Raw genomic sequence first — 18,747 nt, 5'->3', positions numbered from 1 at the left:
CCAGCTCTCTAGCTATGGTGCAGGCTTCGTTACTCCAACACATGTGGGATTCTAGTTCCCCTACCAAAGATGAACCCACATCCCCTGCATTGTGAGAAGGATTCTTAACCACTGAACTACCAAAGAAGTCCCAAAGATTCTTTTTTATCATGTTAAAATTTTGGAGAAAATTCAGGGACATAGAGGACAAAAGGAAGATCTTCTATGCTCCTATTTGGCTGTTCCAAGAGTAATAACATTCACCTTAATAGGGAAGTATGAAAAACAGACAGATTCAGAAGAAAATGGATGCTATGCTGGTCTTCCCTGTATGGTTCCATTTTATAGATGAAAATATCAGGGTTTCCCAGAATATCAAATATCTCCATTTTCAAATGCAAGAATTTAATCAAATTTCAAGCTCAAGAAACACTTTGTAAATTATCTTGAATCTTATGTATCTACTTTACCAAGGCCCTAATTTACAGTATATTTTGCTGCCTATATTTAGATGATAGTACAATTCTCAGAAATGTAGAAACTTAACTGAATCAGGAACATTTTATTTCACATTGTCCTCTCAAAAGTAAGAACTGCAAAAAAAATGCTTTTAAAAAAAAGGAAATACTTTATTCTATAATCAGAACAAAATAAAGTAATATTACATAGAACCCAACAAATGAAAAATAGAAACTTTGTTTAACACCCTTCAGCAGTGATAGTTGCATATAAAATAAACCCATGGCCTCCTCTCCTCTGATGTCATTAATGCCTTTATCTCTCAAGCTCGAGATCTCTTTTTTCAGGTCCTACAATAAATGTAACACACACACACACATACACACACACACACAACTGTCTTCCCATCTTCCATATCTGCCTATTTCCTTCATCCCCCAATACTTCCCACAACATCAAGGTTCTCTGACCCAGAAAAAGCTGTCTTTTATTTGCCAAAGTAAGAATTGATGAAGCCAACGTAATCATAGCCAGCAGGTTGGCTTCGGCCCCGGGGATCCACATATTGCTGCATACGTGAGGCACAGAATGACACTTGTTCTGGGGTTAGGGCCTGAAACATTAAAAGAAAAAAAAAATTATCGTGACAGAAATTCAGAATAGCTGGTTCCTTTGGGCTTCTAATATGCCCTAAACTCAGGAAGTAGAGAGGTTTGGGCAAAAGCAGTTGGTCCCAGGCCTATCACGTGCTTTTCTTATAGCAAGAAATCTGTAATTTCTAATGAATAAGACCAACTCATCTTTTCAACTCAGTTCTTATCCAAAGACTCCCATTTCATTCTGATTGCACTGTTTACCCCCTTCTTTAAATTTGGCTTATTAAATAAACAGAATAAAGAAATAGTCTTAAAACCAAGTAGCATGCTTGGGATTAATGATGAAATAATTAGATATTGACTATATGTTTTTGAGTTGGGTCAAAACAACATGAGGTAGTGACCAAAGCAAATGATAACCAGTGCATGACAATATCTGAGAAAATATGGGGAAGAGGAAAGTAATTGCCTATAGTAACTAGGGAGCCAGACCTGAGATGAACAAAATCTAGATGATTATAATAAGAGTGCAGTGAGAGTGGATAGAAATGGGAATCTGACCTGCTTCATGTCCTCTTTCGTAATATAGGCTTTGCCCTCTGCCAGGGCTTGGAAAGAATCTTCTAGTTCATCACTGGATCTGATGTTCTCTGACTCCTTGTCAGTCAAGAAGTCGATGTACTCATCTTTTGAGATATAGCCCTTTCTGTTGGAGAAATAGATCAGTAACTGTCCCCTCTCGGGACAGAGAGGAAGACAGGTCCCTTTCTCATTCTACTCAGTGTCTCAGAGACAGAGATAAGATGAACCCTCTAAGTGCCTGTTCCATCTCAGCTCTCTAAGACAATGGGATATGACCTTTATTTGATCCCCATCCTCATACCCTTAAGCCAAATAAACAGTTTCTTAAGTTCCAGTCACTATTTCCACATGAGTAATTCAGCCTGACTCCCTAAGTAGAATTTGGGAATTTTCCACTAGCACCATCTCTAGGTATCTCAAGCTCTTCAAACTGAGCTGAAGGCCTCTATTTATAGTATTCTAAAAGGGTACCAAAAGCTGCCCAATTCATTTATGGTAGTCTTTATCTTCCTGCTCTCAAGATGAATTAATTGTATATTTTATGGATCATTTTACTTTCTGCATTTGCCCCCCTCCCCCAAGACCTATTCCCTGCTGTGCTCTGGGCTTTGGTCTTCCTCCTACCTTTCTGGATCAACAGCATCCAGGAATTTCTCAAACTTGGGCTCAGGTTCACCCTCCTCCACCATGGGCAAGTAGTAATTGAGCCCTCTCAGGCAGGACCGGAAATCTTTGTGACTCAAGCGACCTGTCAAATTCTCATCAAAGTGCCTAAAGAACAAAAAATATTTAATCAGGTTCACCAAGAATCAGATCAAACCACACCGAGGGATAAAAAAAATAGTTATTTGGAACTTCATTCTGAATTGCATGCAAAACAATCAGCTATGAAGCTATACGCACCTAAAGGTTGTTTCAAACTCTTGTCGTGTCTCTTCACTGAGACCAGTGATGTCTCTGAAAGAAAAAAAATTAACCCATGAAATAAAACAGAAATATAAATAGACATGCCATAATAGTAATAGAGGAATTTTAGTGACTATTAGGCTAGTCAAGTCACCTAGTTCAGGGACTGGCAAACTATGGTCCATGGGCCAGGTCCAGGAGATCACTCACTTTTGTACAGTCAATGAACTGAGAATAGTTTTTACATGATTGAAAATAATTAAAAAAAAAAAAAGAATATTTCCTTAAACTTTAAAAATTGTGAGAAATTCAAATCTTAGCATCCATAAATAAAATTTCCCTGGAATATGTTTATGCTTATTCATTTATTAATTATCAATATCTGTTTTCACAACAGCAGAACTGAGTAACAGCACAGCAGTTAAAACAAAGGCTAAATGGCTCACAAATTCTACAATATTATCAGGATCTTTACAGAAAAAGTTTGTCTAAATAACTAATGCTGCCAAAATATTTTATTTAGAAAAAAAATTATCTTCTGCTCTATACTTTGAATATTTCTTTCACTCCAGACATTTTAATGGGAATTTTACAAAAGGGAATGCTCTCTGAAGAGGTCATATAAGATGGTGCATAGACTCTGAGAAATGGATGGTAAGTAGACCCAGGAGTATGACAGTACTGTCTCGCAGTTTATAGTGGACTCATTTTTTTTTTTTTTTTTAAGTCATTCTCTGGTTCAGCAAAGAGAGAAAACTGGTTCTGGAGTTAATAAGTGCACTATCAGTGAAGCAGCCGTTGTATCCAGTGCCCCCAAAGTTTAGTCTTGGGACTAAGTTTCTAATACCTAATACCACCCACATCCTTGCCCAGCCTTAACCACAAGTTCTCAATACCTGGCTTGGATTTGTTCTTCTAGACTGTGTTGCCTTCGCATCCCAAGCTGGTAGAGCTGGTCCCACTGTTGAGCCAGCCCGATGGTGCTGTATTTAAGGTCCAGGACCAGAGCCTCTTCTAAGCTTTCTCCCAGGTCCTCAATCTTGGTCAGTTGATGCTTCTTTGCCTGGATTTCCTTTTGCTTCCTCTGGAAAAAGACAAAGAAGAGAAGCAGTTATCTGGGGTACCAGGTCCAAATCTAGGAATAATATGGAAGGTAAGAAGCTGATAAGTTTAGATTTCCCTTCATTGCTCCTTTTCAATTATCTTCAGGAAACTTCCTGTCCTTTGTAAAAATTGAACTACTCAGGAAAACCATCTCAATTCCCAATGGTGGGAAGTTTAAGTGATATGACCTCTGTCATTCTGGTAATCTGTAATATATAAATCTAAGGGTTAGCAGTCATACACTGTAAATAGAGAAGGGTAGGACTTCTAGGATCCATGCATTGTCAGCTCTCAACGATTTGCATCATGAATGATTTGCATTATTGATTGTAGTTGATTTGTGAGGCCCACTTAAACTTCCCAGTGTTCACACATCAGTCTCCTTCACTGGCTTGGACAGACTTCTACAAGATGCTTCGGTCAGGCACATTAAATGCCAAATATCAGCATTTAGGTCATGCTTTGTCAACAGGGAAATATCTTTCCCTAAAGAAAGTGAAAAGTGAAATAGCTCAGTTGTGTCCAACTCTTTGCGACCCCATGGACAGTAGCCTACCAGGCTCCTTCATCCATGGGATTTTCCAGGCAAGAATACTGGAGTGGGTTGCAATTTCCTTCTCCAGGAGATCTTCCCAACCCAAGGATTGTACCCGGGTCTCCTGCATTGTAGGCAGACACTTTATTGTCTGAGCCACAAGGGAAATCCTAAAGAAGGGAGAAGTAAATTAGTCATGATGATGGGGGTAGGTGTGAAAGGTGTGAAAATATATTAGATATTACAGTGGTTTGTGGGTCTCCAAAAATCAATCCTACCTGACAACATCTTTTTTAGCATTAAGTTCTCTCCTTGGGGATAAATTAGATTTAATTAATTACATATTTTTTCTGGTGGGGAAGCAATAATAAAGATAAGGTGAAAGTCAAAAATACTGTTCTAGCCACTTCTTCACCCAATTGTTAAGAGACAATTTATATTCAATTTTATTTTCTTACCACATCAAATAACATAAATGTGTCAATGTTACAAGTTGTATGCGCTTTTGTATTTGTTCCCTTACTTAATAATTATAGTAAATCTATAATGTAGATGTTATTGACTCCATTGTGTAGATACAGAAATTAAAGTTGAGATTTAAGCAAACTGACATCCATGTCCATGAAGTGGTGGCCAAAGGTTAGAATGCAAATTGTTGGCAAGATTGACAACAGAGCCTTAGGCTTTTGACTTTTAGGCCAGGGATTTACCTAAAGGAATCACCAGTTTCCTTTGAGTAGTTCTTGAACTCCTGTAAATTCCAGCAATATTTAGAACTAATGAATAAACATTACTTACTTTATTTGCTTCCAGCTGGGATTCTAGTGTTCCTGTTTCTTTCAGCAAAGATCTAGTTAAGAACCAGAGGAAAACATTACTTATAATATCAGAAGTCAGTATGTTACACAAATAGACCAACCCAGATCTCCTACACTTCTATAAGTTCTTCCAAGTTATACGGCCTTTCTGAAATGAATATCACAATGCCAATTTTTCATGAAATCAGATCCTCTCTGTCGAGTTGGTAACCTTGCTGGACAGATGAAAAGCAAAGTAAGGTTCCTCTATGCTTACAAGAGAGCTTCCATACTCTCCTAGTTCTTATTTTCAAATATACCCTTAACCTAATGTAAGCAAGACTCTTACATTACTCTTACTCTTACATTACTCTTAGTGGGTGATAGGGCCAGAATCATATACATGCTTCTCCTTAGCCCACGTTTTATTTAAGGGCCTTCTTACCCCACATATATTTTATCAGATTTGCAGTAGGATGAAGATACTTTAATACTAAGGCCTCCTTAATTAATTCTTTCAGAGTGATACAAAAAAAAAACAAACAGGATAACATAAAATACTGACCCATCCAGAAAATAGTCCCTGGATATGGAGGTCCAGAACAGGAATCAGGAGAGAGAAAAGGAAAATCACGTTAACAAGGATTATTTCAATAATCTTCTTTCTTCAGATGTGTGATACATTCTAAATTCTTTGTACCTGAAGGATGAATCTTTCAACCCACTGTCCTCAAAGTGTCCCCCATACTGAGAAACCCAGAGCCTTCTGTGCAGCTCATTGCTTTAGGATGAAGAGCTCAGGGGTCAGGCCCAGCTCAGTATCAGGCCCCTGCTGCCAGAGATGAGAGACCAAAGCCAGAGGGAGAGGAGGGTGAGCTGTGTGTCCTTTGTCTTCAGTCAGATGTTTTTTTTTTAAGCCATGATACAGGATTTCTTTCTGTTCCTTCTTTGATTTATCCTTGTCAGTGAGCTCATAGGAACAGAAGCATGAATTGTCTAAACTGACACTTTAAACTGTCAAAACTCCACAATTCTGATACACCTGCTGAATACAGTCTACCAAGTTTGACCACTTTTTCATTTATTATACACTTCAAGTCTCCTCTTTTCCAGGTCATTTGCCCCAGAAGATATAACAAATGTTATTTTTATGTATAGAGCATTTTGCATTTAATAAAAGCAATTAGCATATATTATCTCACTTGATTCTCATGACAGTTTTAGTAGTCAAGCAATATAATAGTTTCCTATGAAGTACTCACAGTATACTCTGTTTGTACCAATAAACACATATGTGACCTTTAACAAGTCAATTTATCTACTGAACTTCTTTCCACATTTAGAAACAGAAGCAATAACATCAGTGCTGTACACTCTTCAAGGTTATTCTGAAAGTTAAGTGATATAATGGATTATAAAATTACAGTGTAAAGTGCAAAGGGGAAGGCAAACGTAAGTGAATGTTATTATTTTGGGGCTGTAATTATAGGCAAGAGGAAAAAAAGTGAGACTTTCAAATAGTGAATAAAGAATGGGCAATGAGATGAAATTCTCATTTCTCAATTTTGCTGTGACTGATTTAGAATACAGTCAATTTCAGATACAAAGCACAGGCAGGATATGGTGATTTTAGGACAGCATAAGTACTGTAAGAATTATCCTCTTCCCTCAGCTATATATTCCATCCCCAGAGTGGAATGTGCGGCATAAGGATCGTGAGTTTGGGGGTATCACAGCAAACCTTGTCTCCAAGATCCAATTAAGGAAGGCACTGGCATTCTGTTCAAATTCCTGGCACATCTCAAAGTTCTTGATCTGTCTTGCCTCTTCCTTTTCCAACTCCTGCTCTCTTTCCTAAAACCCCAAATCACAGATAGTAGTGTGCACATTGAAGACTTTTTCTTGCAATAAAATAACTGGTTCCTAGGCTCATCTGCACATCTCCCCTCTTCCAAATTTCACCTGCCTTCCAATGGCATTGCTTGTGTGCTCAAATTTATTCCAGTCTACCTCTTCTCATCTCAGAAATATGAAAGAAGCTTATCCAACTTTTCAGAAGTACTTGCAGGTGTTACCAAGCCCAGTAAAAAACAAACTAGTAATAAAGGCAAGTCTTTCCTCATCTCAGTATTTTTCCAGTTGAAATTTCATTTACATGAAAAGATAATAAGAGTTTCCATCTAAAATTGGTAAGTTTATAGTGAAATTTTTCTTTGCAAACTTGTATTTTCCATAGCTTCAGTAATGAGCATTACTATAGACAGACAAAATTACACACGAGCACATTTAAAAGGCACTTTTGGAAGTTTGTGTAAAATAGAAAATGCTTTTGAGCATATAGACTGCAAAGATATATACAAGCCTCATGAATTTTTCATAACACATTTTTAGAGCCATCTTCTGGAGCTTATGTTTGCTTCTCTGAATCACCGATCAACACTCAGACACTTGAGACTGTCTAAACTATAGCTCATAAGGCTCTGCCTATCATGAACGTATTTCCAACTTTTTTCTTAGATTGACTCAGTTCATGACTGCTGTCACAATATAATTATTAACAGCGTTCCTTTCTCTCTCAAAGTCCCCAAATCCAGAAAGTAAATCAAATGATCATGTGCACTATGGCTAAAAGAAGTATCTTCTCTGCCCCAAACTACCTTGATGGTATCCAATAGGTGTTTCCAGACTCTCTCTAGCACCTCCACTGTTAACCAGGTATAGGGGCTGGAGGGCACATTTAAGGCCTTAATCTGCTGGTCTAGCTCTCGCAAATCATTGAAGTCTCCTCGGGCCTTTGTCAAGGAGGCCAAGAAGGCCTCATGGTCCTTCTGCAGCTGCCGGATTGCATCCAGGGAGACACAGCGCACAGGCTCTGACAGGTCCTCCTCGGCCTTCTCACACCAATTGTTGAAAGCTGAGGCCTCGTGTGCAAATTTCATGAATAGAACCTCAGTCTATAAAGAAAAAAAGACAATTCCATCTTTTACAATAAAGTTCATCAGCAGAAAAGAAAACAGGATAAAAAAATGACTGTCTTCAAATATTTTCTGTACCAATACTCTAAGAGGACAGCACTAAGACCAATGGAGACCATGCAATCAGATGGGTGGACATGTGAGTTCAAGGTACAAGCCCTGATCCAAGCATTTTCTCTTTTCTTCCAACACTTACAAATGAAGTTGGGTAACTTCTAGGATTATTTTAGCCATAAGATTCCCAAAGTGACAAAGGTAGTTTTCAATGATAAGATTCCATGATTTCTTGTTCTGATGTCTGTGTTCCATGAATTTTTAGTATAATATGCATGAATTAAGTTTAAGTGAATGAATGGATGGATGATTAGATTAAAAAAAATCATTTGTGGGACAGGCATTTCTTCTTTCTCTTCTGTGATCTGCAGCCCTCACTGCTTTGATGTTTATTTGTGTATACTGAGTTGTCTTCCTACCTTCCTCTAAACCTTGTTCGGAGCTCATCTCATGCCTAAATTCCCTGCTTAAATCCATTTCTTACCCTCTAACCTATATCTTTAGCCATGCAATACTCTCTGGAGTATTCTGAATGACTGTGAATTTCTAAATAAGAGAAATAGTATGGATTTTTCCAAACAGAAGGTAATACAAAGTTTTAGATTTAAAACACATCATATAATTTGTGTCAGCCGATTGTACTTTCAAAGAGATTTTGTTATACAGATATGAGAATCAGTTTTCATCTCAAAATGGGTTAAGATGAAAAAAACTGACCCAAATGGAAGGGAGATTGCAAAGGTATTGTATACCATTATGTTGTCGCTGTATTCATTTCAGCAATCTACACACCAAAATAGACCAACACAGAAAAAACTATTACTGCCCCTACCCTGGAAGGACATGGAAACCTATAAATAATGCCATACATTTTCATAATATTATGTATCAACTGAATATTTTACAGAGATTTTATAATCACAAAATAAGATAATATGTGGTTGTCCATTAATTGCTTTAATTTTGCACTGAAGATTAGTTTCTGTAGGTTATATGTCCCTTATCACAGTTAAAATTAAGAGTCTTACTTTTATTTTTGTGTTTCCTGATTCCTTTAATTCTCTACTTTAACTTGTCGTCAGGTACAATATCTTATGGTCTAGAAGTATTCAGTATTTTCACTAACCATCTTGACTTCCTTTTACTATTAATAATTTTATCATCAATATCCAATATCTTAGCAGTCACCAAAAGAAAGAACATTTTAATAACTATATCCATACAGAACATAGTGGTTTATATTGCATTTTCAGGTCCATTATCTTTTTTGATAGTAATCAAGATCCATCAAGATATGATGGTGATATAGATCCATCAAGATTTCTAAATAGAGAAATCAAGATTCAGAGATGTTAAGCAACATATAGAAGGTCCCCCAGCTAGGAAAGATGAGAACACAAATTTTACTTGTCTAATATTCCTTTTATTTGAGTTAGAAAAAGCACAAGAGCAATCTTGACTCCTATATGCCAGTATTAGTTCTGCCTTAAATTAAGATCCTTGTCTCACCTACTTGTTTCCAATATATGTGTCTGACTTCCATCATAAGTCAGCTGATCAATTAGTCCAAGAAAAAAAGAACTTATCAAGCTAAAAATGAATTGCTTCATGTTTATAAGAATGTCTTCCTGATTCTTTGCAATACACTCACTTAATTGTCTATAGTATTCAAACATGGTTTCCAGTATCTGTTTCTGGATATAGATATTCAAGGTCAGATGATGGTGCATCTTTTTTTTTTTTTTTACCTCCAGTAGGGGCCGTTGTTTCTCTAGCAATTCCTGTCTATGGACTTCAGAGGCTTCCAGCAGCTGTTCCCAGCGCCTCAGCAAGGCAGCATGGCGCTCCTCAATGGCTTTCGTCTGGCTGTGCTCAGCAGCCACAAGCTTATCCTTCAGGTCAGTTATCTCAGACAGTCTCTCTTGGTGGAAGCTCTGCAGACTGGCATGCAGTGTTTCCTGAGAAAGACACATAGAGAAGGTGTGAACAGAAAATAATGCAGATTCCAAGGGGTCACTCACACCTGGGTTCCACCAGATTGGACTTATGCAAGAGTTTAGAGTAGTGGACAATTTTTCCAAAAAGGAAATTTGACTTAGAGACATTTGGAGTTGGAATTATGGTTAAATTCCAGTGTTTGAAAACTGGATTTTTAGATTAGGTGCAAAATTAATATTAAAGGAGATTTGGAGCATGATGTGATATTTCAAATCTTCCAAATCAAAATTAAATCCTTCTTAAGGCTCACTTTCTAAGACTCTTTTCTATCACTTATTAGATTTTGCATTCTAATTAGTATTTATAGATGTGCACTACTAAAAATTGTGAAAGTATGCAAACTAACAAAAAACCTTTTACAGGTGACTATGTGTGTGTACGTTTAAATGATATCAAAATCACAAAATTCAAGATGTTCCACTTCATTTTAACAGGGTGGTGTGTATTTGATCAATCCTCCCTTCGAGAACAATTTTAACCAGTGGATAAAAGCACAAAAAAATCAGCTGTTTGAAAGGGATCAGGATGCAACTCAAATAGCTATAACTTGAGGTACCAAAATTACATGGAGAAGGGAATAGTAGCAAAATAAGAGTAATACTCTGTCACTTTTTCCTTTGAAGTATAAACTGTGCAGGGTGAAGTTGCAGAAAAAGCAGCTGCTCAGAGCTTTTGATCATCACATTAGAGCTAAAAGGATGGAAACTAGAATTCTGGGAAACTGAAGCATCCACTATTTGAGGAAACCATGAAAAGGGAGCTGCAAAAAAGGAGGCTCGATAATCTCCTTGTATGTCCAACTTAGGGCATTTACAGATTCCTGAATACAAGTTGTAGAAGTCAAGCAGAAAACAATAGCTAAGAATCTAAAGTATAAACAATCTAAAGAATCTTGAAATCTAAGAATTTTTTGCAGTCACACAGTGTTGAGATCAGGACACATCAAGTAAGAGCAGACTTAGTGAAAGAGGTTTAGTTGAAGTCTCTAAAGGTTCTACGTTTAAGAACAAACTGAAAAATGGCCAGTTTTCAGGAAAATTGAAATCATGTCTTGAATCAAGAAAAGTGGGGGTTGAATAGGGCATGAGATGGGACAGAGGTATTAAATTATAGCTTTAAATAAAAACTCATGAATTAATTACTTTAAATGTAAATGGATTCACTACTCCATGAAAATCATCAAAGTAGATAATAAATCAACACTCAACTATTCAATATTTATAAAAGACACATCTAAGACATATTGACACTCTGCACTTCTATGTTCATTGCAGCATTATTTACAATAGTCAAGATATGGAAACAAACTGCCTGTCAAAAGAACAATGGATAAAGAAGATAGGTGATATACATATATGGAATACTATTCAGTCATGGGGAAGAAGGAACCCTGCTGTTTGCAACAACTTAGATGAAACTTGAGACCATTATGCTAAGTGAAATGTCAGACAAAGAAAGACAAATACTTTATAATGTTATTTATATGTTGAATCTAAAAAAGCCAAACAGAATATATTGGAGGTGAGGGAAATAGGGAAAAATTGGTGAAAGGGCAAAAACTTTTATTTATAAGATTAACAAGTTCTGGAGACCTAAGATACAGCATGGTAATTATAGTTAATATTCCTATATTATGTACTTTAAAGTACATAAGTTTTACAAGTCTTACCTGTTCTCACCTTAAAAAAAATGATAATTATGTCACAGAATGAAAGTGATAGTTAATACTATAGTGATAATCATGTTGCAATTTATGAATGTACAAAATAAACAACAAAAACTATAAAGACATAGAAATGTTTTTAAAAGAAATGGAAATAGATGTACATTGCAAGAAGTAAACAAAAAAAAATTGGTGTAGTACACTAATATGTGAAAAAAAACTTTAAATTAAGAAGTGTTTAAAAAGATGTGTTATTAGAGAAAAACTTTGCATAATTAAAAGAATTAATTCATCAAAATGATTTCATAATTCTAAATGTCAACACAACTTTTAATCTAGCTTTAAAATATATAAAACTGAAACATTTTTAAGAAAACATGAGCAACAGACTCTGATAGGTAATACAAATCATTGCAAAATCACATTCTTTTCAACTGGACAAAGTCTATTCACCAAAACAGGTCATTTGTTGGATATAAAGCAACCTCCTAAAATAACATAGAGTGTGTTTTTAAAATAAAGTTGAATAAACTAGGTATAAATGTCAAAAAAAGATAATTAGAAAATCCCCAAGTGTTTAGAAATTGAACAATGCACTACAGAATAAATAATGAGTCAATTAAGAAATTATGCAAAAAAATAGCAGAATATTTTTAATTAGATGATAACAAAAATAACATGAAGTCTGTGGAATGCAGCTAAGGATTTACTTAGAGGCAAATGTATAGTCTCAAATCAATATACTAGAAAAGAAGAATGACTAAGTATTTAACAACATCAATATCTATCTTAATGTTTTTAAATCAAGTAATCTCAAAGAAAGTTAAAAGTTACAAAGATAAAAAAGATATTAATGGAATATAGTACAAAGATAAAACAGAGAAAAATTAAATGGTCAAAAGTTGGTTCTCTAATAAAAATGAGCACTTACTGGCAAGACTGATGAAGGAAAAAGAACTACCAAATTATCTCTATTACAAAGGGGACAATTTTATAGGTCCTACAGATAATAAAACCACAACATTTGGGAATGAAATAACCCTATGTGTGAAGCTTCTGTGTGATGTGGGTCTTGGACTTCATGGGCATTTATGAACAAGGCAACCCTGCTCTTACCTGTTTTGCCAGGAGAGTGGAGAGGGCAGTGAGGTCTGCATCATTGCTATTGGTCTTCAAGCTTGTTTCTTTCTCAGCTGAAGAACAAAGGTAATTCATAAGAAGAGAAAGAGAATTTCTTTATATCAGGCTTGGCAAAGAAGAACAGCATATTTACTATTGGCCACAAGAGAGCCTCTTGACTCTCTAGGTAGATGATTCATTAGAATATGGGAGTGGGAGCCAGTAAACTATTTTTCTAGATGTATACAGGATAAACTGACTGAAACAGAGCTAGAACCAAGAGAACTTCTGGATGTTTCATTGAACAACAGAAATCTTCAGCCTAGACATAAATTATAAGTAAATCAAACACAGAGTTTATTTTCTAGAATGTTTACCATGACTCTATCTTTCTTAATATCACATGGAATTCATCAATTTCAAAAAAAAAAAAAATGTTCTATGGGATTATAGTACTTAGTTATTCTCTCAGCATATGTCTCTATAAGTTTGTGTGTGTGTATGGGAGAGGAGAGTGAAAAAGTTGGCCTAAAGCTCAACATTCAGAAAACAAAGATCATGGCATCCAGTCCCACCACTTCATGGGAAATAGATGGGGAAACAGTGGAAACAGTGTCAGACTTTATTTTTCTGGGCTCCAAAATCACTATAGATGGTGACTGCAGCCATGAAACTAAAAGACGCTTACTCCTTGGAAGGAAAGTTATGACCAACCTAGATAGCATATTCAAAAGCAGACACATTACTTTGCCAACAAAGGTCCATCTAGTCAAGGCTATGGTTTTTCCTGTGGTCATGTATGGATGTGAGAGTTGGACTGTGAAGAAGGCTGAGTACTGAAGAATTGATGCTTTTGAACTGTGGTGTTGGAGAAAACTCTTGAGAGTCCCTTGGACTGCAAGGAGATCCAACTAGTCCATTCTGAAGGAGATCAGCACTGGGATTTCTTTGGAAGGAATGATGCTAAAGCTGAAACTCCAGTACTTTGGCCACCTCATGTGAAGAGTTGATTCATTGGAAAAGACCCTGATGCTGGGAGGGGTTGGGGGCAGGAGGAGAAGGGGATGACAGAGGATGAGATGGCTGGATGGCATCACTGACTCGATGGACTTGAGTCTGAGTGAACTCCGGGAGTTGGTGATGGACAGGGAGGCCTGGCGTGCTGTGATTCATGGGGTCGCAAAGAGTCGGACACGACTGAGCAACTGATCTGATCTGATCTGATGCGTGGGTATTTTTGCACATATGTGACTTTAATTGTAATTGTGCTCAGAGAGGATAGGAGTGGGTGATGAAGGGAGCATCTTTCTTCCCATGTTGAGCAACAGAGCCCTGGGATCCATTCAGTAAATTGAACTCTCAGTATTTCCTCAAATCCAGAGGCCATCGTCCTCAAATGAGTGCATGCTAAATCATTTCAGTTGTATCTGACTCTTTGCAACCCTATGGAATGTAGACTGCCAGGCTCCTCTGTCCATGGGATTCTTCAGGCAAGAACACTGAAGTGGCTTGCCATGCTCTCCTCCAGGGATCTTCCCAACCCAGTGATTGAACTTGCATCTCTTACGTCTCCTGCATTGGCAGGTGTGATCTTTACCACTAGCACCACCTGAGAAGCCTCTGGTCCTCACACATCATACCTATCCAGGCCTCAACCACATCAGCCTTCCAGTTGAACTCCTGAAAGTCATAATCATCTTCCAGTTGTGACTTCCAAACAGCCAATGACCTGGCCAGAGAAGGAATCTTTTCATTTAGAGCCTGTATCTTGTTAGAAATCTTCTCTTTATGTTGACTTTCCCCCTGTATTACCGAGATTGAAAGGAGGAGAGATAGATATATTGATGAATGTCCAGAGCCTGAAAAGTGAAATCCTTTGCACTATTAAAAACCTTTCATCTCTCTCCTTCCAAATATATAGCTACTCTCTTCTAGGTCCAGTGAAATTATTCTATTATTCATCTATAATAGAATATCTATTACCCAGATGATATTGTCCAGCATTTGGACAGTCTTCTGTTTGTCCATGTAAGTGTGATCTTCTTAGTTGGCATAAGCATCTCAAAGGTACAGAATCATCTTTTTAGGATTCTTTGTACAGCCTTTAGATTATTGAGGTTCTATTAAAACTATCATTTAAACAAAAGAATGGTTCTCAAATTATAAAGAGATTTCAGTGGGGTCCTCATCTCTAGAGGTCAAAGAAATTTCTTCACATTCTTACAGTACTTTATAACCAAAGCAAGTCATGTTTAAAATATTTTTAAATGTCATATTCTGCATAGAAAGTGAAAGTAAAGTCGCTCAGTCGTGTCCAACTCTTTGCAACCCCATGGACTGTAGCCTACCAGGCTCCTCCCTCCATGGGATTCTCCAGGCAACAGTACTGGAGTGGGTTGCCATTTCCTTCTCCAGGGGATCTTCCTGACCTAGGGATCGAACCCAGGTCTCCTGCATTGCAGCGTCTACCTGCAGCGTCTACCTACGCTTTAACCTCTGAGCCACCAGGGAAGCCCCATTCTGCATAGAGTATGAGTCAATGAATGATTTTTTTTTTTTGCTTTATTAATATTTTCTTTTTTTAAATTATTTTATTTTATTTTATTTTTAACTTTACAATAGTGTATTGGTTTTGCCATATACCAATGCTTTTTAAATATCTAAAAAGTATACCTATAAGACCTTGAAAAAAAGCTTCCAGAAAACAGCAATAATTAAATAGATAATTGTTTGCTGAAACAATAACAAAAAGGCAGTTTAGAAGAGATTACCAAGGTTGTGCATGATTTTAGTAAAGTTCATGATTCTATATTTGGTCCAATCACTTTTTGAAGATCCTTTTTTTTGACCTGGAATCCCTGGAGTATATCTCACCTTACTCAGGATGTCTTCTCCTTGAGCACACACATTTTGCACTCGAATCTCATGGACAGCAAAGTCATTCTCCAAAGCTTCGAGCTTCTTTTGTAAGCTCTGTGTGAATGAGTCAGTGAGAATCAAAACTTCCAAAATGAACAATCTGTCCCACTCACATTCTGATTCTTTTTGATGCCATTCACCAGCAATGATTCAACTAAGTTGGCAGAGTACATGAGTGCTCACTTATTCCTGAGTAGCGCCAGTAAATTTCTCTTCCCAAATTCCTCACTTCCCAGAAAGGCAGTCTTACCAAAGAGCCAAAGGAATACATGTGATATTGTTTATAACTAACCATGCAACTTGAAACTTCTGGATTTGGGAGTGAATATTGATCAAGCTAATACAAAAGTATTTCTCCATGTTGAAATGTATGTATAATAACTCTTGGAAACATTCCATCTAGCAGAAAAATATTTAGTATCAAGAACATCCTATGCTAAGAACTAACCTGAAAGTTTCTTCTTCCACCAGAAGAAAGATTCTAATTTTACAGGTAAAAATGTTGACTACTTAAGAAAAGATTCAAATTAAACAGAAGAAAATTGATTCATTCTGCCAGTTCCTCACCTGAATAGCAGCCAAAGTGTCTCCAGAATCCCCTTGGGCAACTAGAGCTTCCTTTTCACTAATCCAAGCTTCCTCCTCCTCAGCATTCTCCATGAATTCCAAGTATTCTAGGGATTCTCCCAACTGAATCCCTCTGTAACAGGAAAGTAATCCCCACCCCAAATAAGAAAAAAAACAAAAACAAAAAAAACACAAAAACTAATGAGCAGTGAAAGTGTAGTAAAGTGGCACAATCTTATAAGATTTTAAGATTTTGGCTGTATTAGTGTAAGGGAGAAAAAGACTCCATTATTTTATTACTAAGCACTGCACATAATGTTAAAACTGGGGAGATGCAGAAAGTAAAACAGACATGTGGGAGATAATGTGGTATAAAGGATAACATATGTAGGGCAACAATGATAAAAGACAGCTGCAAGTAATTGTAAGCACAGCTCTAAAGAGACAGTATCATAGAGACATAGAAACAGTGTCATTTCTTCCTGGGGTACATAGAGGAAGCTTCAATGGAAGACTTGGAATTTGAGCAGGGACTTAGAAGCTAGAAGAGATTGGTAGCTAGGGAGAGATGCTGAGCAGGCACTTAAGTGTCTTCTCAATACCTACCCAATACCTGCAATCCAACAAGAGAATTTGGCCTTCTATCCCCAACTCACCGAGCCTTGGTCAACTCTTTGAGCTGGTCCCAGTGTTGAACAAGCTGATCAAGCCTGTCCTGGATCTCCTCTCGCCCCACGGCCGCCTTGTCTCCCAGCCTTTCTGCCATATCCAGTACATTCTGAACAACACACATCCTCCATGTCATATTTCCCCATAGCATTTCCCCATTTATCCACAGTTTTCTAGCAAAGTATCTAGCCCTTCCTACCCTCTGGCTCATTTATAAACTGGATGTACTCAAGGCAGTCCTGACAATCCTGGGAGAATGAAGAAAGCTGCAGTAAGATCTAACATGCTAAACTTCATCAAGGATTCAGACAAATACCTTGGCATTTGCACTAGACTACTTTCCATGATCTGACTGATGGTCACAGGGTGACCCTGCTGCCAAGCCAACACTCAGAGTTGCCCTCTTTCCACATGGCACAGCTCAGGTACAGCTTTTCCAGATGTCCCAACTTGCATCCTAATTGTCAACAACTGTGCCCTGGACTGTCAAAGGTGCTCCTTCCAGGGAAAACATGGGTTTCTACACAGATTCTTCTATTCATAGAAGGCACAATATGGAGGAGAATGCTTGTGAACTCTACAGCCAACTGTCTATGTGACCTTGGCACTCTGCCTTCACATTTTGTAGCCTCAACCTATTAGGTCGATGCAAAAGTAAATTCTGTTTTGCACTGTTGAACTTTGCCATTTGATATTGGAATACATTCTTAAATAAATGTAGTTAAGTTATACATCATTTTAATACACAATTTTTGCTTTATGATTTTTGCTAATAAATTATTACTTGCTATTTATTTTACATGTATTTCAGGCTATGGAAATTAAGTTAGACAAAAAGCAAATTTGAGCAATTTTCTTATTCGAGTTCAAAATGGGTCAAAAGTTAGCAGACAACTTGCAACATGAACAATGCATTTGGCTCAGGAACTGCTAATGTACATACAGTGCAATGGCAGTTAAAGTAGTTTTACAAAAGAGACTAGAGCCTTGAAGATGAGGAGCACAGTGGCTGCCCATCAGAAGTTGACAATGACCAACTGAGAGGATCATAGAAGTTGATCCTCTTACTACACAAGAAGTTGCCCAAGAACTCAACGTCAACCATTCTATGGTCATTTGACATTTGAAGCAAATTGGAAGAGTGAAAAAGCTTGATAAGCAAGTGCCTCATCAGTTGACTGCACATCAAAAAAAAAATGATCATTTTGAAATGTCATCTTCTCTTATTCTATGCAACAACAGCGAATTATATCTCAAATGGATTGTGATGTGTGATGAAAAGTGGATTTTATGTGACAACCAACAATGACCAGCTCTGTGGTTGAACTGAGAAGAAGCTCCAAAGCACTTCCCAAAGCCATATTTTGAGTCATGGTCACTGTTTGGTAGTCTGCTACTGCTCTGATCCACTACAGTTTTCTGAATCTCAGTGAAACCATTACATCTGAGAAGTATGCTCAACAAATCAATGAGATGCACTGAAAACAGCAATGCCTGCAGCTGTCACTGGTCAACAGAAAGGGCCCAGTTCTTCTCCTCAACAATGCCCAACCACATGTCACACAACCAACACTTCAAAAGTTGGATGAAATGGGCTAAAAATTTTGCCTTTGTAGCCCAATTATATCTGCTATATCTACCTGACCTCTTACCAACTGACTACCTACCGCTCCCTCAAGCACCTTAACAACTCTTTGCAGGGAAAATGTATCAAGACCAGCAGGAGGCAGAAAATGCTTCCAAGAGTTCACTGAATTCTGAAGCATGGGTTTTTATGCAACAGGAATATACAAACTTATTTCTCACTGGCAAAAATGTGTTGATT

General features: G+C 37.2%; 1 protein-coding gene across 1 annotated transcript in view; it reads right to left on the bottom strand.

The window, feature by feature from the left end:
* Window positions 1-899: 899 nt before the first annotated feature.
* SPTA1 (spectrin alpha, erythrocytic 1) overlaps window positions 900-18,747 on the bottom strand; it is an 87,810-nt gene continuing 69,962 nt past the window's right edge. The window contains exons 38-52 of the mRNA XM_061402261.1: window positions 16,910-17,031; window positions 16,254-16,386; window positions 15,642-15,740; window positions 14,408-14,570; window positions 12,765-12,841; window positions 9,736-9,945; window positions 7,616-7,912; window positions 6,700-6,812; window positions 5,524-5,541; window positions 4,960-5,011; window positions 3,419-3,606; window positions 2,520-2,573; window positions 2,241-2,387; window positions 1,596-1,740; window positions 900-1,051 (exon numbers count right to left, since the gene is read on the bottom strand). Of these exons, the coding sequence (XP_061258245.1) occupies window positions 926-1,051; window positions 1,596-1,740; window positions 2,241-2,387; window positions 2,520-2,573; window positions 3,419-3,606; window positions 4,960-5,011; window positions 5,524-5,541; window positions 6,700-6,812; window positions 7,616-7,912; window positions 9,736-9,945; window positions 12,765-12,841; window positions 14,408-14,570; window positions 15,642-15,740; window positions 16,254-16,386; window positions 16,910-17,031 (1,944 nt within the window). The 3' untranslated portion in view covers window positions 900-925. The remainder of the gene's footprint in view (window positions 1,052-1,595; window positions 1,741-2,240; window positions 2,388-2,519; window positions 2,574-3,418; window positions 3,607-4,959; window positions 5,012-5,523; window positions 5,542-6,699; window positions 6,813-7,615; window positions 7,913-9,735; window positions 9,946-12,764; window positions 12,842-14,407; window positions 14,571-15,641; window positions 15,741-16,253; window positions 16,387-16,909; window positions 17,032-18,747) is intronic.

Source organism: Bos javanicus, chromosome 3 (genome assembly GCF_032452875.1).
Source record: "Bos javanicus breed banteng chromosome 3, ARS-OSU_banteng_1.0, whole genome shotgun sequence".
NCBI lineage: Eukaryota > Metazoa > Chordata > Mammalia > Artiodactyla > Bovidae > Bos > Bos javanicus.
The sequence above is the reverse complement of the archived record's forward strand: the minus strand, read 5'-3'. Positions and strand labels throughout refer to the sequence as shown.